The following is an 18,319-nucleotide window of genomic DNA, read 5'->3' as shown; positions in this document are numbered from 1 at the left end:
TAGTAGTTGTGGACGCAAAACAGAGCTAGCCTAGGATAATAATGCATATGTAGTGTGCACTGTGCATTGTGAAATTACTGAAATGTTTGGACAAGAAGGGGTGGGGAGAGTTCGGGAGGTTGAGTAAAAGCTAATCAAAACTTTGCTTCAAATAGGTAAATATTTATTTAATTAATTTCTAATCAGTCCTCATTAATTATTTTCTTTAGGGAGGAGGGCAATTTTACTGTGAACAAAAACATCCTGCTGGCCCATATTCTAATTCATTGGTTCAGAAGCAAAAATCTGGAACCACAAAACCTTTTTCTATAAACTAATTTGTTTTTATCAAAATCCTGAATCTCATTTGTAATTGTCACATATTCAATCTCATGTTCCTTATATTTATTATTTTTGTTTAGTAGAAAAGCTAAACAGTAAAACTTTTATGTAATATGCATGTTTTTCTTACTTTCATCTATTTATTATTCTGTAGTTGAAGAAACCTTCTCATCCTATTCATGGAGTCCCAACAGCTATCAATTGCCTAGCACCACTGCATACAGGAGCATGTGATTACTTAATGTTCCTGTTCTATCTGGTTGTTAATAGTGTATATTAATTTATTTGTGATTATGATTATATCAAAGCTTTTCAGTTTTGTAAATTGGCGAGTGTGGCAATTAATTAGCTAAGCTACATTATGATTATAATTAAACATGTGATCATGAGCAGGTGGAAGGAGCTTATTATTAACGAAGATGGAAGAACTCCATGCTCCTGGGATGCCTTTGCCAACTCTGGCTCCTTCTTTTCTCTCATTACCTTTGCTAACTATTGCCACTAAATGATAAGAGTTTGTTTGATTTCTATTTTTTCATTTTTTTTTTAGTTTTGAAAACATAACTAAACAAGGTTTCTTAGACAACTCAAGGAAATATCTTCAATCTGTTGCTACTTCTGGTTTTTTAAAATAATTTTCAAAACCTAATAAATTTTGGTTGAGAAAATGATAGTTGAGTAACTTAAAATTGTTTTAGAAAACAGTTTTAAAAACTAAAAAATGATAAGTGTATCAAACATATTCTAAATTTCTTACCTGTGTATGTTCGAATTCTTGAGTTTCTTAGTGCTTAAATATTTCTAAAGGAATAAAGGTGGGTAGGACTATGCATAAGTGAACTAGGGGATAATACTTCCGTTCAAGGAATTCATGCATACATGTGTATATCGACTAATGTTTCTGCAAGAATTTGCATTGTTTGGTATTTACTTATTATTGAAAATCTTTGATCAGATTCTCTGGGTAGACCCAATTGTACCAAAGTAAAACAAGTGACTTTCACATGGCAATGGATGAGACAATGTAGGCAGAAAACGGCTTTTTGGACTAACACTTGGGAGCCAAGCAAATTATGGAGTGTGCGGATTGCTGTGTTGACCAAGAATATGCCTATCAAGACCATGTGATTTTATTTGTTCTAGTTTGTATTACTACTATTCTTAGACAATTGTTATCTGTCTTAACCATGATTATAAGCTACACAGCGGAAGAAATAAAATCACATGGTCTTGATAGGCATATTCCTAGTCAACACAAGAATATGTACCCTCCATAATTTGCTCAGCTCCCAAGTGTAAGTCCAAAAAATTGTTTTCTACCAACATTGCCTCGTCCATTTCCATGTGAAAGTCACTTGCTTTACATTTGTGCAATTGGGTCTGCCCCGAGAATCTGAACTTAGACTTTCAATAATAAGTAAATATCAAACACTGAATTTTTTTGCAAAAACAACTACAATTGATACACACTTGTGCATGAATTCCATGAACGGGGATATCATACCCTACTTCACGCATGCATAGTCCTGCCCATCATCATTCCTTTAGAAATATTTAAGCACTAAAAAACACAAGTATACAAACATACACAAGTAAAAAATTTAGAACATGTTTGATACCCTTATCATTTTTTAATTTTTAAAACTGTTTTCTAAAACAATTCTAATTTACTCTCAACCAAAATTTATTAGGTTTTGAAAATTATTAAAAAAAAAACCAAAAGTAGAAACAACTCAAAGATATTTCCTTGAGTTGTCTGAGAAACATTGTTTAGTTGTGTTTTGTACTCGTCAGGGGATAGTAACATCCACTTAACTGCCTATCCACCCACTAATTAGGTAATCACCTATATCATTAACCAATGAAATATACTATTATAAATACAAGAGCACATGCATGTATGGATATTTTCTAACTCTACAAAATTATATTATTCACTAACTAATTTGAGCATTAGAGTATTTTTATAGATACATCCTCCACCACCTGGTGGAGCTTGACATAACCAGTAGGAGAATAGATTGCTACTGGGGATCCATCTAAAGAGTACTTCAGAATCTGATAAGAACATTTGGTGTTTACTATGAAACCAAGGTACACTTTCCTCGACTACACGTTCAACTTCATGCTTTGAAGGAAAAAATTAGGCAAAATTGCAGTTTTGGTCCCCTATTTTTGCCCCAGTTTCGGATTTGGTCCCCCTATAATTTAATTCACAAATTTGGTCCCCCATTTTTGTAAATCCCTGCAATGTTGGTCCGGGGCATCCCAATTGAACGTTGACCATTAGCCTCAGTTAGCCTCAGACGTTGACTGCCACTTGTCAACGTCTGATTGGTTCAATGGAAAGACTTGGTTGTTTTTACCCTGCTGTGATGTGGTAAAAATTTGGTGACACTGAGGATTTAACCTAACCCTAAATGAAAACCCTAAAACATGAGTTATATGCAATCCCTAACACTAAATTTGATTTGTGCTTCATTGTGTTCATATGGGTTGTGGTTCAGCACCGTTGTTGGTGTGGAGGTTCATTTTCTTCTTCGTGGGTGCATCGTAGGCGTGGTTGGGTCATCGGCGTGGGTGGGTCGTCGGCGTCACTGAGCCGCTGCGTAGTGGTTAACATTCAAGATTTTGCTGTCCTTCGTAAACGGCGCCATGGAGAGGAGTTCGTCATCGTACACCTCCGAGGCCCAAAGTCACGTGTTGTGCCTCTGTAACGTAGAGGCTCCACTAGTGACATCGTGGACCGAGGATAATCCAGGGAGGCGTTTCTATGGATGTGGTCTATACAAGGTAAGGAAAAATAATTTCGTAGGGGTTTTGTTATAGGTTATTTGTTGATTGTTTTTGGATATTTTTGACATGTAGGTTACAGGTAGGAAATGGTAAATTATTTTGAGTGGCACGATTCAGTTGCCAACATTCGTCAGAAGAAAATCATGGTGGCATTGATGAAGAAAGTTGATGAATTGGAGTTGAGGGAAAAAGATTTGCAAAGCAGGATCAGGGACATGAAGAGGAAGGATAATTTTTTAAGGATTCTTTTGGTTGTGTGTTGGGTCTGTCTTTGCTTGTTAGTGTGTGTATTGTATCCGAGGTCTGTAATTTGGTGTTGGTGGTTTGCAAGTCAATAAGATGTTGCCATTTTGTAATTAGTTAGGAAGAAAGTGATGCTGATGAATTGGTGTGTAATGAAAGAATATTTATAAAATAATATATTCCTGAATGTACAATTGTCGAATATGCCTAAGTTTGTTGAATTGTGGAATTGTTGAATTGGTATATTAGCAATTTGGCTCTGTGTTTTGAGAATTTAAGCTTGTGAATGTAATCAAATAAAGTATTGTGACTTGAGTTTGAGTTATTCTGTTAAACAGGTACAATGTTAAGGTTTTAGAGTGTTCTGTGTATCCTTCATTGCACCTAAATTAATGACACAATAAATCACAACCAACACCAGCAAAGTAAAAACCAATCTGAAAATAATAACTGTAATAAAGGCAAATATCCTTTAGCAGCAGCTCAAAGTAGTTGTTCCTGAATTGCAAGTTCAGGGCCTAATGAAGAATAGCCCTGAATCCAGCAAGATTGCACAAAAAAAAACATTTATTTTTAAAACCAGCAAGCAATGTAGGTGATCATATAATACAACTGTAAACTTGCTTTCTGCCAAAATTCTAACAACACAAACTACCTAAATTCAACAAGGCATCCATAAAGTCACCATATTTGCAAAAAAACAAGGCTGATTTAACATTGCAATAAAACATTGTTTCATATTGTGGTTGCTTAGTTACAACAACTGGTAACAAGTTAAAGAGTGCATTACAAAGCCTCTGAATTAAACATTCAGACAGAACTAGGTTCCTAAATTAATTACACCCAAAAAACAAGGCAGGTAAAACATTGTTGTGCCGAATCTATCCTTAACTGGTCCCTTAGCTAATTCATGATTATTGTGTTTTACTGGTGCTATCACCTTGTTGATGTCCTGCAGATGGGGTCTGACTTGTGCTTGGACCAATGTTTTGTTTCTTTGCTACAACAGGGGTGGGACATGGTGATTGTCTCTTCAAGTTCTGTCAAAATGTATAACCAAAATGATAAGAATGATGAATGTAATTAGAATCTGTGATAAATGATATTTACAACACTTATGCAACTGAAAAGTACCTTATTTCCCCCTTTTGGAATAGTCCTATCTGTAGATGTCTTTCCTTTACATGTCCTTCTGTTGTGTCCAATTGCCTTACAATTTTTACACACTACTGATCTTGACTGTCTTGGTAGGTAGGGCCTCTTGGTAGACTCATCATTTTTCTTGTTCCTTGCTTTCTTCGGTCTTCCAGGAGCTCTCCTCATGATAGGTGGAAGCATCACTGGTGTCTGCAGAGGAGGCCATAAGTTGGGTCCATTGCATGGGTACACAATAAATGAATATGTGGTCAGCACAGTAGACTTCCTGCCAAATGCAACAAGTAGACATATTCAAATTAAAAAACCATGGTAAAAAAATAATAACATGACTGCAAGAAATTACATAAAACAACACCTGTAATAAGAGTTGACACTAAGTTCTGGTTCAACACCATTGATCCACATGCATGCTATGGCATGAGTGCATGAAATTCCAGTTAACTCCCACTTTCTACAAGAACATGTCTGTTGTTTCAGATTGACAACATATTTTTCCATGCCCTTTGACACCTCAAATAAAGATAGATCAACATCACCACACCAATGTGTCTGCCATGGTTCACATGTTTTTTTTTATTCTTTTCCATGATTTGCTGAATTTTAGGACAGATTGACCCCTCATACCTCATCAGGGTAGTCCTCAACTTCACAATTCTAGAACTTATGTAAAATCGAATTCCCTTCAATAGTGTAATAATTGGCTTATGTCTGTACTCCATTATTACATTATTGAATGCCTCACACATGTTATTTACTTGCAAATCACACTTTGTGTTTACCTTAAAAGCAGACCTTGTCCAACAAGCAGGGTTTAACTTTTGCAGATCATTCCAAGCTTCTTCATCATAATTTTTAATCTGCAACATGGCTTTTTCCCAGTCAAGGGTAGTTGTTGCTCGAGCTTCCATCCACATCAACTCTTTCATATGTTCTCCCGGATACTTCTTCTTCCAGTTACCATACAAATGTTTGACACATAGGCGATGTTCTACGTTTTCACCAAGCTCTTTGATTACCTTAACCAAACCCTGCAAAAAATAGTGGACCAATTAAATGAAAGCCACAGTTGATATTAGTTCCAATTAAATATTTACCTTCTGCTGGTCAGAAATGAAAGCCCAAGATCCCTCTTGAATACCATCTAGGTCAACTATCAATAGATCAATAAACCACTTACAAGATGAATAATTTTCAGATTCCACTATACCATAGGCAATAGGAAACATTTGACTGTTTCCATCTTTACCTACTGCAGTCAACAATTGCCCACCAAATTCTCCTTTTAGAAAGCAGCCATCCAATCCTATCAACGACCTGCAAGTTGTTACAAATGCACTCTTACAAGCCTTCAGGCATACATACATACGTTCAAAAATTGGATCATGCAGACTTAAGTCACACTTGATCTTCATAGTGCTGTTTTTGTTTTTATCTAGTAGCTCTGCAACATAACTTCTTAAATGTTTATACTGATCTCTGGTTGCACCTTCAATTTTTTCTATTGCTTTAACCTTTGCTCTGTATGCTTGATCCATACTCAATCTGAATCCCCACTTTTCTAAAGCAAAAGCAACTAATGCTTTTAGCCTCATGTCGGGACTATGCATTAATAATGACATCAACCTTTTTGAAACCCACTCAGGTGTAGCCTGACTGTTTCTGACAGTTCTAAAGCAATAATGCTCATTTTGGAATGAGACTACCTGCCAATAAGTGGCTTGCATAGATTTGCTCACCCATAAGTAGAAGGGACAATCCTTTTGTTTACAAATTACAGTCACTCTCCTTTTGTCATTTTTTTAATCTTTAAATTCTTCTTAGAAATAACAGCAAAGGTCTTCACAACCTCTAGAATTTGTTTCTTACCACTAAATTGCAGCCCAACTTCAAACTTCACATCTTCATCATTTTCAGGCACCTTAAAATGAGGATATCTAACTTTCGGGTGACCTTCATCTTCACTTCCAACTGAAGTATCCAACTCATTAGAATTTTCAGTTTCATAATCCAAATCAGAATTTCTTGAGTCCACTTTATTAGGATCAAAAGTGGCCTCAGTACTTTGACTAAATGTTTTAGACTCCAACCATGCTGTCCAATCAGAGTTTTCTTCAAAATCACTAACTAAATCTTCACTGTAGTCGCTGGAATCATCATCATCTTCCTCATCCCCAACATAATCCTCATCACTTTCGTCAAACCCTAGATCATCATCAACTGTGTCAACCCCAACATGAATATCATCCAAACACTCAACAACAACCTCCATGTCACCCACACCACCATCCTCCTCTTGAACCTGCACCTCAACCTCAACCAAACCTTCATCATCAAGTTGAACCTAACCCTCCACATCAACCTGACCCTCCACTTCAACCTCAGCCTCCACTCCATCAATTACAACAACTTCATCTCCCTCAACATCATCCAACTTTTTATAACATCTGTCAATCACTCCATCTTCCACATACACTTCCACCACATCTAACCCAGCAACATCTTCAGCCAATTGTAAAATATCAGAGTCACCATTCAGTGGCTTCAACCCTCTCCAAAGTGTCTTTTTGGGGTGCTTGTACCATAAGCACTTGAATGATTTGTAGCCAATAGACTTAATGACCTTCATCAAGTCAATGTATGACATAGTATCCACATCCCAACCCCATTCCTCTTCAACGATTTCTCCATTGACATACGAAATGGATAGATTATAAATAAACATCCCTCCATGGTGAATCTTTAACCTCACTGTCTGTTTTTCAGTTGGCTTGCAAAAACGCGAATGACAACAAAGCCCAAAAAATTAATAAAAACAACATCACCAACAAAGATTTTCAAAACATAACAAAAATAAAACCCAAAATGGGGACCACAACGACAACAACAAAACAAGCATTCATGTTTCCGGTTAAACAACAACAAGGGTCCACCACAACAAAAAAAAATTTGGTCGGGACCACACCTCCAATGGAACACAACAACAAAATAAAACAAATAAACCTTCGTCGACCTCGACACCTCAGCACAAATAAACAAAACTTTACTCACACTTTAACCACCAACAAACCCCACACAAACAAACAAACACACAACCACCACACAAATTAACCAAAACCACTTCCTTGACAGGCATACACAAACACAAAACAAAACCCTAAACTATGTGGACCACTTCCACAAACAAACCCACAAATAAAATAACTTACTTGAAAACATAAGCCCCATCCATCTTCCTAGGATCAACAACGACTCTTCAACCACCTTCACCCAACTTCAAGCACCTTCACCCACGGTGGCTGCTTCACAATAACGTTTGAGGTTTGCGGTTTTCGGGACTGTGCTTCCAATGATTTTAGGGTTAGGGTTAATTAAAAAAACACTTTTTGAATTGGTCCCTTAGCGTAAACAAATTTTTACCACATCACTGCAGGGTAAAAAAAACTAAGCCTTTCCATTGAACCAATCAGACGTTGACACGTGGCAGTCAACGTTTGAGGCTAACTGAGTCTAACGGTCAACATTCAATTGGGACGCCTCGGACCAACATTGCAGGGATTTACAAAAATGGAGGACCAAATTTGTGAATTAAATTATAGGAGAACCAAATCCGAAACTGAGGCAAAAAGTGGGGGACCAAAACTGCAATTTTGTCTAAAAAATATGGAGACGCTAATGTATATTCAATTGAATATCCTCGTCATCGAGAAATTCAGGGAAGGATGTTCGTTCTTTATATTCATTTATTATTAATATCATTATCGGCGCGCATGCATCACTTGCCATATATTGATTAGTACCCAATTTCTGATAACATTGATTATATGGACTATGTGTTTATATTGAATTTAGAGGAGGAATTATGTAATGTAGAGATGGAGTTACATCATTCCTATTTTAGAATTCTCCTTCACGACTGATTTAAATAAGCAAAAGCGTGAAAAATCTGCCATAATTGTATCAGCATGCATGCATCATGTTTATTTTTGTTTCGAATGTGGAATGAATTTGAACTAAAAATGGCTTCGTTGAACCTGTGATTGTTTCCAGTTGCAATTAGTGCAACTAATATTCTTAAATTTTGGCAATTTGTGCACCATCAACTTAATTATTTTACTTCCAAGAATGAGCATAACTTGTGTTTATTTTTAACTCGGCAAAACCAAACCGAGACGCATAGTACAAGTTCTAAACCTTTTTCATTCATCACTATTGTTAGGATTTGTTAAGATGGTCGGTGCAGAGATGAATCTGATCAGATCTATTGGAAGGACGAAGAGGTGTAAGTGATAAAAGTTCGTGGATAGTGTGACGGTGGGAAGTGCAGTGAATTGAAAGAAGACGATAAACGCAACAATGGCAACACTGAAGAGTACTTTACGAGGAAAATTTAAAATATGATGCCAAATTGAACGTGATCCCTCTGGCATCCACGTACGTCGAAATACCAAAACAGGTTTGATCTATAAATTTATAAACCAAGGATATTATGGTGTTTGATTGCATAAAGGAAGCTTTCCAAAGCTATAATGAGTCTTAATTTGTTTTTCAAGAGTTCCTTATGAGATAATAGGGAAACGCAATATAATAATAATAATAATAATAATAATAATAATAATAATAATAATAATATCCCTATGCTAATAAGACATGACATTGGCATAATTAAAATTCTTCCTGCACAATTATTATTTCAAGCATATAACATGAAAATATCAAGTTCAAAAATGGCTCACCAAATACTAGTTGTGCATTTCTGCACACGCACGGAATACGTCTTTTATGATCAACATTTGAACTTGATATTTTCATTGGTGCCTAATATTTTTCTGTTTTATTACAAGCATAATATTTTACAAATTTAAATGTGATTTCTTTATTATCATAAAAAACTTTCACTCTTAGAATTTATGAAGTGGTACAATTTATTGATAGTATATTCTTTGCAATTGTGATGGTCAAATGTGATTGTCACATGTAGACATGAAGTGATCTCTTTTATGTTTCCATCTATGGAGAACATGCAAGACTACTAATCACTCTTTATATATGATTTGGATGCATAATGGTATTACAGCCTACTCAATCCCCATATATCAAGATATTTTTATACTACATAGTCTTGCCCAAGACAGTGTTATCATTTATATTCTCTTCATTAATTTTTCTAATTCTTTTCATACACACATTGATGATTCTTCACTGATTCACTACTGGTGCTTGCTTGAGGGACAACAATTGACTTTTTCACTGACCGTCTAGTTTTTACTTTTGTTAATTGATTCATAGACTGGTGTGATTAATTATTATAGATGCAGCATGCTTGTTGATGAGGTGAGAGTATGACAAGGAACATGGGAGACATTCAAGTTACTAACATACTCAGTTTGAAACCGAGATAATCTGAACAAAGGGAAGTTTCACAGTTGCAAGGCAAATAAAAGGTGGCACTGCATTCATGAGAAATCGTGGTCGAGTTAATCTATGTGTGCTTACACTTTGACACAACTTGAATCGTGTGCGGCATGAATCTACCTAAATCACAGCTCATCTGATCATCATCACAGCACCTAAGGTAAGAAACCCATGATTATGTCACAACACCTAAGGTATGCAATGATAGGAATACGCAGGAAGCACCAATGGCAAGGGTGCAGGAGGAAGGAGAGACCAAGAATAAGAGAAGGGTGAAAAAGCCAACTTACCTGGAGGACTACACGACTTGAGGGCATTGCGGGAAGAAGAATTTAGGAATTAGGAGCCCAATCCTGCTTGTCGTATATGAATTCTCAGAGCTCAAACATGCAAAACAAATTTTGTTACTAGAATATTCCTATAACAGATTTTATACCAATTCTATCTTAGGAATTTCTATATAAAGCTATATGTAAATAAGCAAGGAGGCAATAATACGAATTTCCATCTTATCTTACCTCTTTTATTCCTTCTTTTCTCTGCATTTCTGGAGGTAGTTGATCCTCGAAATCAGCCTCTGAACCCTTGCACCTAACATATTTGGTGCTTTCATTGCCATGGCGGATTCAAGCCCCACTTCGGCCGACAAGCTCGAAGACGCCCTCGTTCGTCTTACCCAGCAACAGCTCATCATGACCTCCAAAATTGACGAGCTTCTCCATCGTTTACCCCCATTTTCTCCCCCAACACACCACCGAACCCAATCCTATCGCAACCACCATCGTCCCCTGCATCCATTCACAAAATGAAGTTAGACGTGCCTCGTTTTGATGGCACAGACCCCTCTGGTTGGATCTTTAAGATCAACCAATTTTTTGAGTACCATGGCACACCTGCTCATGAGCGTTTGACCATAGCCTCATTTTATATGGAGGGACAGGCCCTCGCCTGGTTCCAATGAATGGCCAATAATGGCCAATTTACCTCGTGGCCGGTTTTCTTGCAAGCCTTGCAGACTCGCTTTGCACCCTCACACTACGAGGACCCCACCGGGGCATTGTTCAAATTGATGCAGAAGGGCACCGTGAGTGCTTACCTATCGGAATTCGAAGCTCTCGCCAATTGTGTTGTTGGCCTCCCATCTCCTTTCCTCTTGAGCTGTTTCATATCAGGACTCTCCCCCGACATCCGCCGTGAAGTCTAGGTGTTACAGCCTCTGACTATGGCCCAAGCGGTGGGGCTGGCTCGACTTCAGGAGGAGAAATTAATGGATGCGCGACCACCCCCGCGGCCGCGACAACCCTTCGTCCCCACCTCGACAACCTCTCGTGCCACCACCCCCACCCTTTCGTCTCTGCAACCTAACCCTATCCCCCTCCTTCCCACCCCACCGCGACCACCTCCAGCCATTAAGCGCCTGACTCTTGAGGAAATGGTCTCGCGACGGGAACGCGGGCTGTGCTTCACGTGTGAGGAGAAGTACCATCGAGGGCACAAGTGTGCCTCTCGGGTGTTTCTTCTCCTTGTTGAAGGAGATGACCCAGTTGCTGTTAATATAAACCCTATTGACCCCCCCACTGAACCACCCGACCCGGACCCGGCCCATTACATACCTAACACAAATTACCCGATTCCAGCCCAGATCAGCCTTAATTCATTAGCTGGCCACGTAGCACTAGAGACACTACGTCTCGTTGACAACATCTTCGGTCAACAGGTGCTCATCCTCATTGATGGAGGAAGCACTCATAATTTTATTTAAGAGCAGCTTGTCAGCAAATTGGGCCTTCCTTGTCAACAAACCACCCCACTTCGAGTAATGGTTGGCAATGGTCAACATCTCGAATGTCAACAACTATGTATGGATATTCCGGTGGATATTCAAACGGCCTCTTTCACGGTGGAACTTTACGTCCTTCCAATCTCAGGAGCCAACATCGTGCTGGGTGTTCAATGGCTTCAGTCCCTAGGCCCAATTCTCACGGACTACAACTCCCTTTGCATGCAATTTTTTCATCAGGGACACATTGTTGAGCTCAAAGGTGAGAATGACACCAGTCTCCGGCAACTGTCTTCTCCCCAATTTCGTAGGTTATGTCGCACTCAGGGAGATGGATTCTGCTTCCACATCACCATGTTATCCGGCGACACTCCTACACCTGAGGTCACCTCATTACATCCTACCCTTCAGACTCTGCTTCTCCGATACGATGCCCTGTTCTAGCAACCACACACCTTGCCGCCGGCACGGACCACAGACCATCATATTCACTTAATTCCTCAAGCGACACCTGTGAACGTGAGCAGGAAATTGAGTCGCAGATGGACCTGATGCTTCAACGTGGCTTAATTCAGCCCAGCACAAGTCCATTTTCATCGCCGGTGCTACTCGTCAAGAAGAACGACGACTCCTGGAGATTTTGCGTAGACTACCAAGCACTCAACGCTGTCATGGTCAAGGACCGTTTTCCTATTCCTACAATTGACAAACTCTTGGACGAATTGGGAGGTGCCTGCTGCTTTTCTAAATTAGATTTATTGCAGGGTTATCACCAGATACGAATGCATGATGCCGATATCCATAAAACAGCCTTCCGAACTCATCACGGCCACTATGAGTTCAAAGTCATGCCTTTTGGGCTATGTAATGCCCCGTCGTCTTTCCAGGCCACGATGAACTTGCTGTTTGGCCCATATCTATGCCACTTCATTATCGTCTTCTTCGACGATATTCTGGTGTATAGCACCTCTTTCGATGAACACTTGCGACACCACGAAACCACATTTCAGGTATTACTCACGAATCAATTCATCCTGAAATTATCTAAGTGTTTCTTCGTGTAGGCACAGGTTGAATACTTGGGACATGTTGTCTCAAACAAAGGCGTGGAACCCATCGCTTCTAAAATTGATGCAATCAACCAATGGCCCCTCCCTCAGTCAACACGAGCTCTACGTAGTTTCCTTGGCCTTGCGGGATTCTATAGAAGGTTCATTCGAAACTATGCTACAATGGCAGCCCCACTGGTCAATATAACCACTTTGCCTTCCTTCCAATGGTCTGAGGAAGCTCAGCTTGCATTTGACCACCTCAAGGACGCTCTTTCCACAGCTCCGGTGTTGGCCTTGCCGGACTTCACTACCCCTTTCACGTTGGAAACTGATGCCTCCGGGGTAGGCATGGGAGCAGTCCTTTCTCAGAAGGGCCATCCCATTGCTTTCTTTAGCAAGCCCTTCACCCCTAAGCTATTGCATTCGTCCACCTACATGCGGGAGTTGTGTGCTATTACCACGGCGGTGCGCAAATGGCGCCAATACTTGCTAGGCCGCCATTTCACTATTATAACTGATCATCGGAGTCTGAAGGAGCTCCTGACCCAGGTTATTCAGACGCCAGAGCAGCATATGTACATGGCAAGACTGATGGGGTACGACTATGACATTCAATACAGGTCAGGGTCCCACAATCAAGCAGCTGATGCATTGTCAAGAATGTCAGAGCAACAACCTACTCTCACAATGATTCTTTCAGTTCCATGCTAATCATTTATGAAAGAATTACGAGCCTAGTTTGACACTCATGTTGGATATAGTCAACTTCGACAAGCTATAGTGGCAGACCCTTCCAAACACCCCGGGTTCTCGGTCACTCAAAACCTCATTATGCATAAAGGTTGCATTTGGATACCTCGCGACTTACCCATCATTAACACTTTCTGCATGAATACCACACTACCCCCACTGGTGGTCACGCCGGAGTTAATAAGACACTAGCTCACTTGTCAAAAAACTTCAGTTGGTCTGGACTCAGGGACGATGTGGCTCACTTTGTGGCCAGTTGTGTGGACTGTCAATTGACAAAATATGAAGCTAAGAAGTCTGCAAGATTGTTGTGTCCTCTTCCTGTTCCTCAGAGGCCATGGGAGGACCTCTCCATGGATTCCCATATGGCACATATGGTTGCTTCCCTGTTTTTGAACATCGTGATCAAGCTCCATGGATTCCCTCGGAGCATAGTTTCAGACAGGGATCCATTATTCATTAGCCATTTTTGGCAGGATTTATTTCGATTGAGTGGCACTGTTTTGCGAATAAGCTCAGCTTACCATCCGCAGACTGATGGTCAAACTGAGGTGCTCAATCGCGTGATTGAACAGTACTTGCGTGCTTTTGTCCATGGACGACCAAGGAATTGAGGAAGATTCATTCCTTGGGTGGAATGGTCCCATAATTCATCTTGGGCTGTTGGTTCGGGGTCTACACCTTATGAGATTACATATGGCAGGAAACCTTTTACATTTCCTGAGTATCTCCTGGGCACTTCGAGAATTGATGCTGTGGAGGAATTCCTTGTGGACAGGGACACGACTTTCCAATCTATTAGAAAGAAACTCCTCAAGGCACAAGAAGTTATGAAGAAATATGCAGACAGGGGCAGGAGGGAAGTCACTTATGAGGTCAATGATTGGGTCTTGGTCAAACTTCGACCCCATAAATAGTCAACGGCGAGAGGATCTCAAGGGAGCTCCGGTAAGCTGGCCAAACGATATTTTGGCCCATTCAGAGTCATAGAACGAATTGGGGTGGCAGCATATCGACTTGAATTACCTGAGGGAGCTAAGATACATCCTGTCTTCCATTGTTCGTTGCTTAAACCTTTCCAAGGGACTCCGACACAACTTGACCTTACTTCTCTGCCTTCACAGTTCGTTGATGGCATCCCAGTAGTACTCCTCTTGCTATCGTCAGTTATCGAAAAGCCAATAACACTTGGGAAGTGCTTGTTCAGTGGCAGGGAATGTCCCCTGATGAAGCATCTTGGGAGAATTGGGCAACACTATGCCAAGCTTACCACCTTGAGGACAAGGTGGATTTTTAGGGGCCATGGAATGATAGGAATACGCAGGAAGCACCAATGGCAAGGGTGCAGGAGGAAGGAGAGACCAAGAATAAGAGAAGGGTGAAAAAGCCAACTTACCTGGAGGACTACATGACTTGAGGGCATTGCGGGAAGAAGAATTTAGGAATTAAGAGCCCAATCCTGCTTGTCTTATATGAATTCTCAGAGCCCACACATGCAAAACAAATTCTGTTACTAGAATATTCCTATAACAGATTTTATACCAATTCTATCTTAGGAATTTCTATATAAAGCTATATGTAAATAAGCAAGGAGGCAATAATACGAATTTCCATCTTATCTTACCTCTTTTATTCCTTCTTTTCTCTGCATTTCTGGAGGTAGCTGATCCTCGAAATCAGCCTCTGAACCCTTGCACCTAACATGCAACCTGGTGGTAAACCCATGATTCTGTCACATTTTGTAGTTGCACGAAATTAAAATTGTAGTTACTTCAAATGTGATAAGTAGGGATAAATAATATTAAGTATTTTAACTTTTACCACAATAGTAAGAGATGGGCATAGTCTGCAACTCATACAAGGGTCAATATCAAAATATATAAAATACAAAGTACATATGCTTCATATGATACGTACCATATTATGTTATTGAATTCATTTCACATTTTGGATTAAGAAAATGGAAAAGATTTACTTCACGGACTTTGCTTTGATGAATATCTGGAAACATGACCCATGTTCATAAGATTTTATCACAACCTGGGCATGGAAAGCAGTTAAGTGATAAACACTATAACTAGTTCATTCCATTCATTCTACTTAAATACCATAAAACAATTATACACTCTTTTGTCTTTGAGTATAATAGATATTACAGGAATAGTACATACTATTTCAAAAAGATCAGCGTTCAGTTCTAAGAATTCTTGTTGGTTGAGGACAATTTTGTCAAGGAAGACATAGTAAATTTTGACTCCGATCCAATGAACAGGTGACTGCTGACAGCTTAGTGCATGGAACAACATGGCTAGTGCGATGGCGAGGTGCAACATTGCAATGACGTGTTTTGCAGGCAACTTTGTGCGACAATGGGGATGGTTGGTGGTTCAACAAAACTGATGGATGGAGGGTGGTTCAAGTTCGACAATGCTTTGGGTTAGGCATTAGGGTTCAAGTTGTTCAGACTTGAGATGAGACATTGAGAGCTTAGCTAGTTTAGCGCTTTTGCATTTGTGTACCTTTTTTCGGGATTTAATAAAAAAAATGTCATTGTTTTATCTATAAAAAACATGTTTGAACAAGTTTGAGTAACATTGACCAATCACTCACTTTTTCTGTTTTCTCAACCACTTGACTTAGTCATATTTGGTAACAACATTTCAGTTTTAATTATAAAGTTGTTGAGAGAGAACATTTGCATCCTGGTACTATGGAAACAGTTTTTATGATGGATAGGATCTGATCGATATAAATAGGCATAGAGTCCCTAGTCTAAACACATCAAAAATAATATTCATTCCATCTGAGTGATTGTGTTAAAGGCTAGAAGCATTCTTTGCAATAGACGAGTGTTGTCAAATTCATCTGCTAAATTATGGAAAGAGCTACGGCTAGAGGTTAGTAACATAATTAAATTACATATATTGTTAAGCTATTTTGGTGTACAAATTTTTATCATTTGGTATCAGAGCCTGGTTTTCCTCTGCCTAGCTGCTGTGTGCTGGTAGTTTTTAAATTACTATTGCAATGTTTCTTAAAAAAAAATCAAATTGTTTGTTTTTTAGTTTTGTGAGGCTTCTACGCTACATTAAATATATATGGCTTTTGTTTATATATTTTATATTTTACTAATCCATTGTGTGTTGTTCCTTTAAAATAAACGAGCATGATTAATTCCATTAAAAAAATATTTATTGCCTTTTCGAACGGTAAAAGGATTTTCCTTTTGGCATTATATTATGTACATGTGTTTTCACTGCTACATATCATATTAGTGATGCTATATTTTATGGAGTAGCCATGGCATCCATTTTAAGATTATACTTATAGGAATCACATGAGGATTAATATAATAACTTGTAATTGATTGTGTTTACTATATTGAATTTTTCCACAGGAATTTATTATAATTTTCATGATCAATTTGGATGAAATAAATTTTTCTCTTAATTAACCCACAAGTATTAGGAGATGCAATTATAATTATTTAGTTTCATCATAAAGAAATAAAGTGACTTTTTTTGTGTTAGAATCTTAACCCACAGGTAGATTTTGATGACATATTGATTCACATGCATTTTAAATTATTATAAGCACTGATATTTGGTTACATGTTACAATTTAATCTTTGATAATCTCCGATGATAAAAATAAGGTTCCTATATTGACGGGGAAAACTATAAGCAATGGAAGGAATGAGTTCTTCTCCATTTAGGGGTTGCTGACCTTGACTATGTTCTCCATAGGGATGAGCCAGCTGAGCTTACGAATTCTAGCACTTCAAAAGAAATTGCATTATACGAACGATGGGAAAGATCTAACTGTCTTTCCATTATGTTCATCAAGACACATATCTCTACTAGTATCCGTGGTTCAATTTCAGAATGCCAAAAAGTCAAGGATTTCAAGAAGGCCTTGGCTAGCACCCTAATGTCTAAGTTGTCATCTATGAGGCTCATTGGAGTCTAACAGCTCAACTTAAGTCGCTGCAGGTTGAAATTTCTGAGTCATTCATGGTGCACCTAATTTTGAATTCACTCCCATCACAGTATGGTCCCTTCAAAATATCATACAACACACATAAAGAGAAATGGTCAATCAATGAACTTTTGACCATGTGTGTCCAGGAGAAAAGGAGACTTGCTCAAGAAATTGGTGAAGGTGCTTTTACCGTGACTCAAGATAAAGGGAAGAAGGAAAGGAAGGAAAAGAACCATATACCTCCTATTGTCAAAATTAAGAAGGAGTCTAGGTTTTTTTCTATAAAAAGAAAGGGCACCTGAAGAAGGACTGCGATAAACATAATGCTTGGCTTGGAAATAAGGGTAATTATTTTCCTTTGTATGTTTTGAATCTACTATGCCTGATATTTGTCATGATACATGGTTTATTGACTCTGGATCTACGATTCATATTTCTAATACCATGCAGGGCTTCTTAAGCCAAAAGGAGCCAAATGAAGGTGGACAATTCATCTACTCTGGGAATCAGATGCGTTCACATGTGGCAACTATTGGCACATGTAGACTTAATTTAGGATCTGGATTTGTTTTTGAATTGAATAATGTCTTTTATATTCTTGAATTTTCCAAGAATTTAACTTCTATTTCTAGACTTGCTCCTTTGGGTTATTCAATAAAGTTTAATGCATCCGGATTTGATTTATTGTTTAAGTCTACTATTATTGGAAATGGTGTGTTGAATGGCGGTTTGTTCAAAATTAATTTATCTAACACGATTCCATATAATTTGATGGCTACATAAGAAAACGCTGGTATTAAACGTTGTATCATGAATGAAAAATCAT

General features: G+C 38.7%; 1 protein-coding gene across 1 annotated transcript; it reads right to left on the bottom strand.

The window, feature by feature from the left end:
* Positions 1–4,274: 4,274 nt before the first annotated feature.
* Positions 4,275–5,347, bottom strand: LOC102663263 (uncharacterized). The gene is made up of 3 exons (XM_014769709.3): positions 4,874–5,347; positions 4,495–4,783; positions 4,275–4,400 (listed from the first exon to the last, which is right to left on the bottom strand). The coding sequence occupies exons 1-3, from the start codon at positions 5,014–5,016 to the stop codon at positions 4,275–4,277; spliced, it is 558 nt and encodes a 185-aa protein (XP_014625195.2). The 5' UTR covers positions 5,017–5,347.
* Between the last annotated feature and the right edge of the window lie 12,972 nt (positions 5,348–18,319).

Source organism: Glycine max, chromosome 17, assembly GCF_000004515.6.
Source record: "Glycine max cultivar Williams 82 chromosome 17, Glycine_max_v4.0, whole genome shotgun sequence".
Classification (NCBI taxonomy): Eukaryota; Viridiplantae; Streptophyta; class Magnoliopsida; order Fabales; family Fabaceae; genus Glycine; species Glycine max.
Note: the sequence above shows the minus strand (reverse complement) of the source record. Positions and strands in the feature narration are given on the sequence as shown.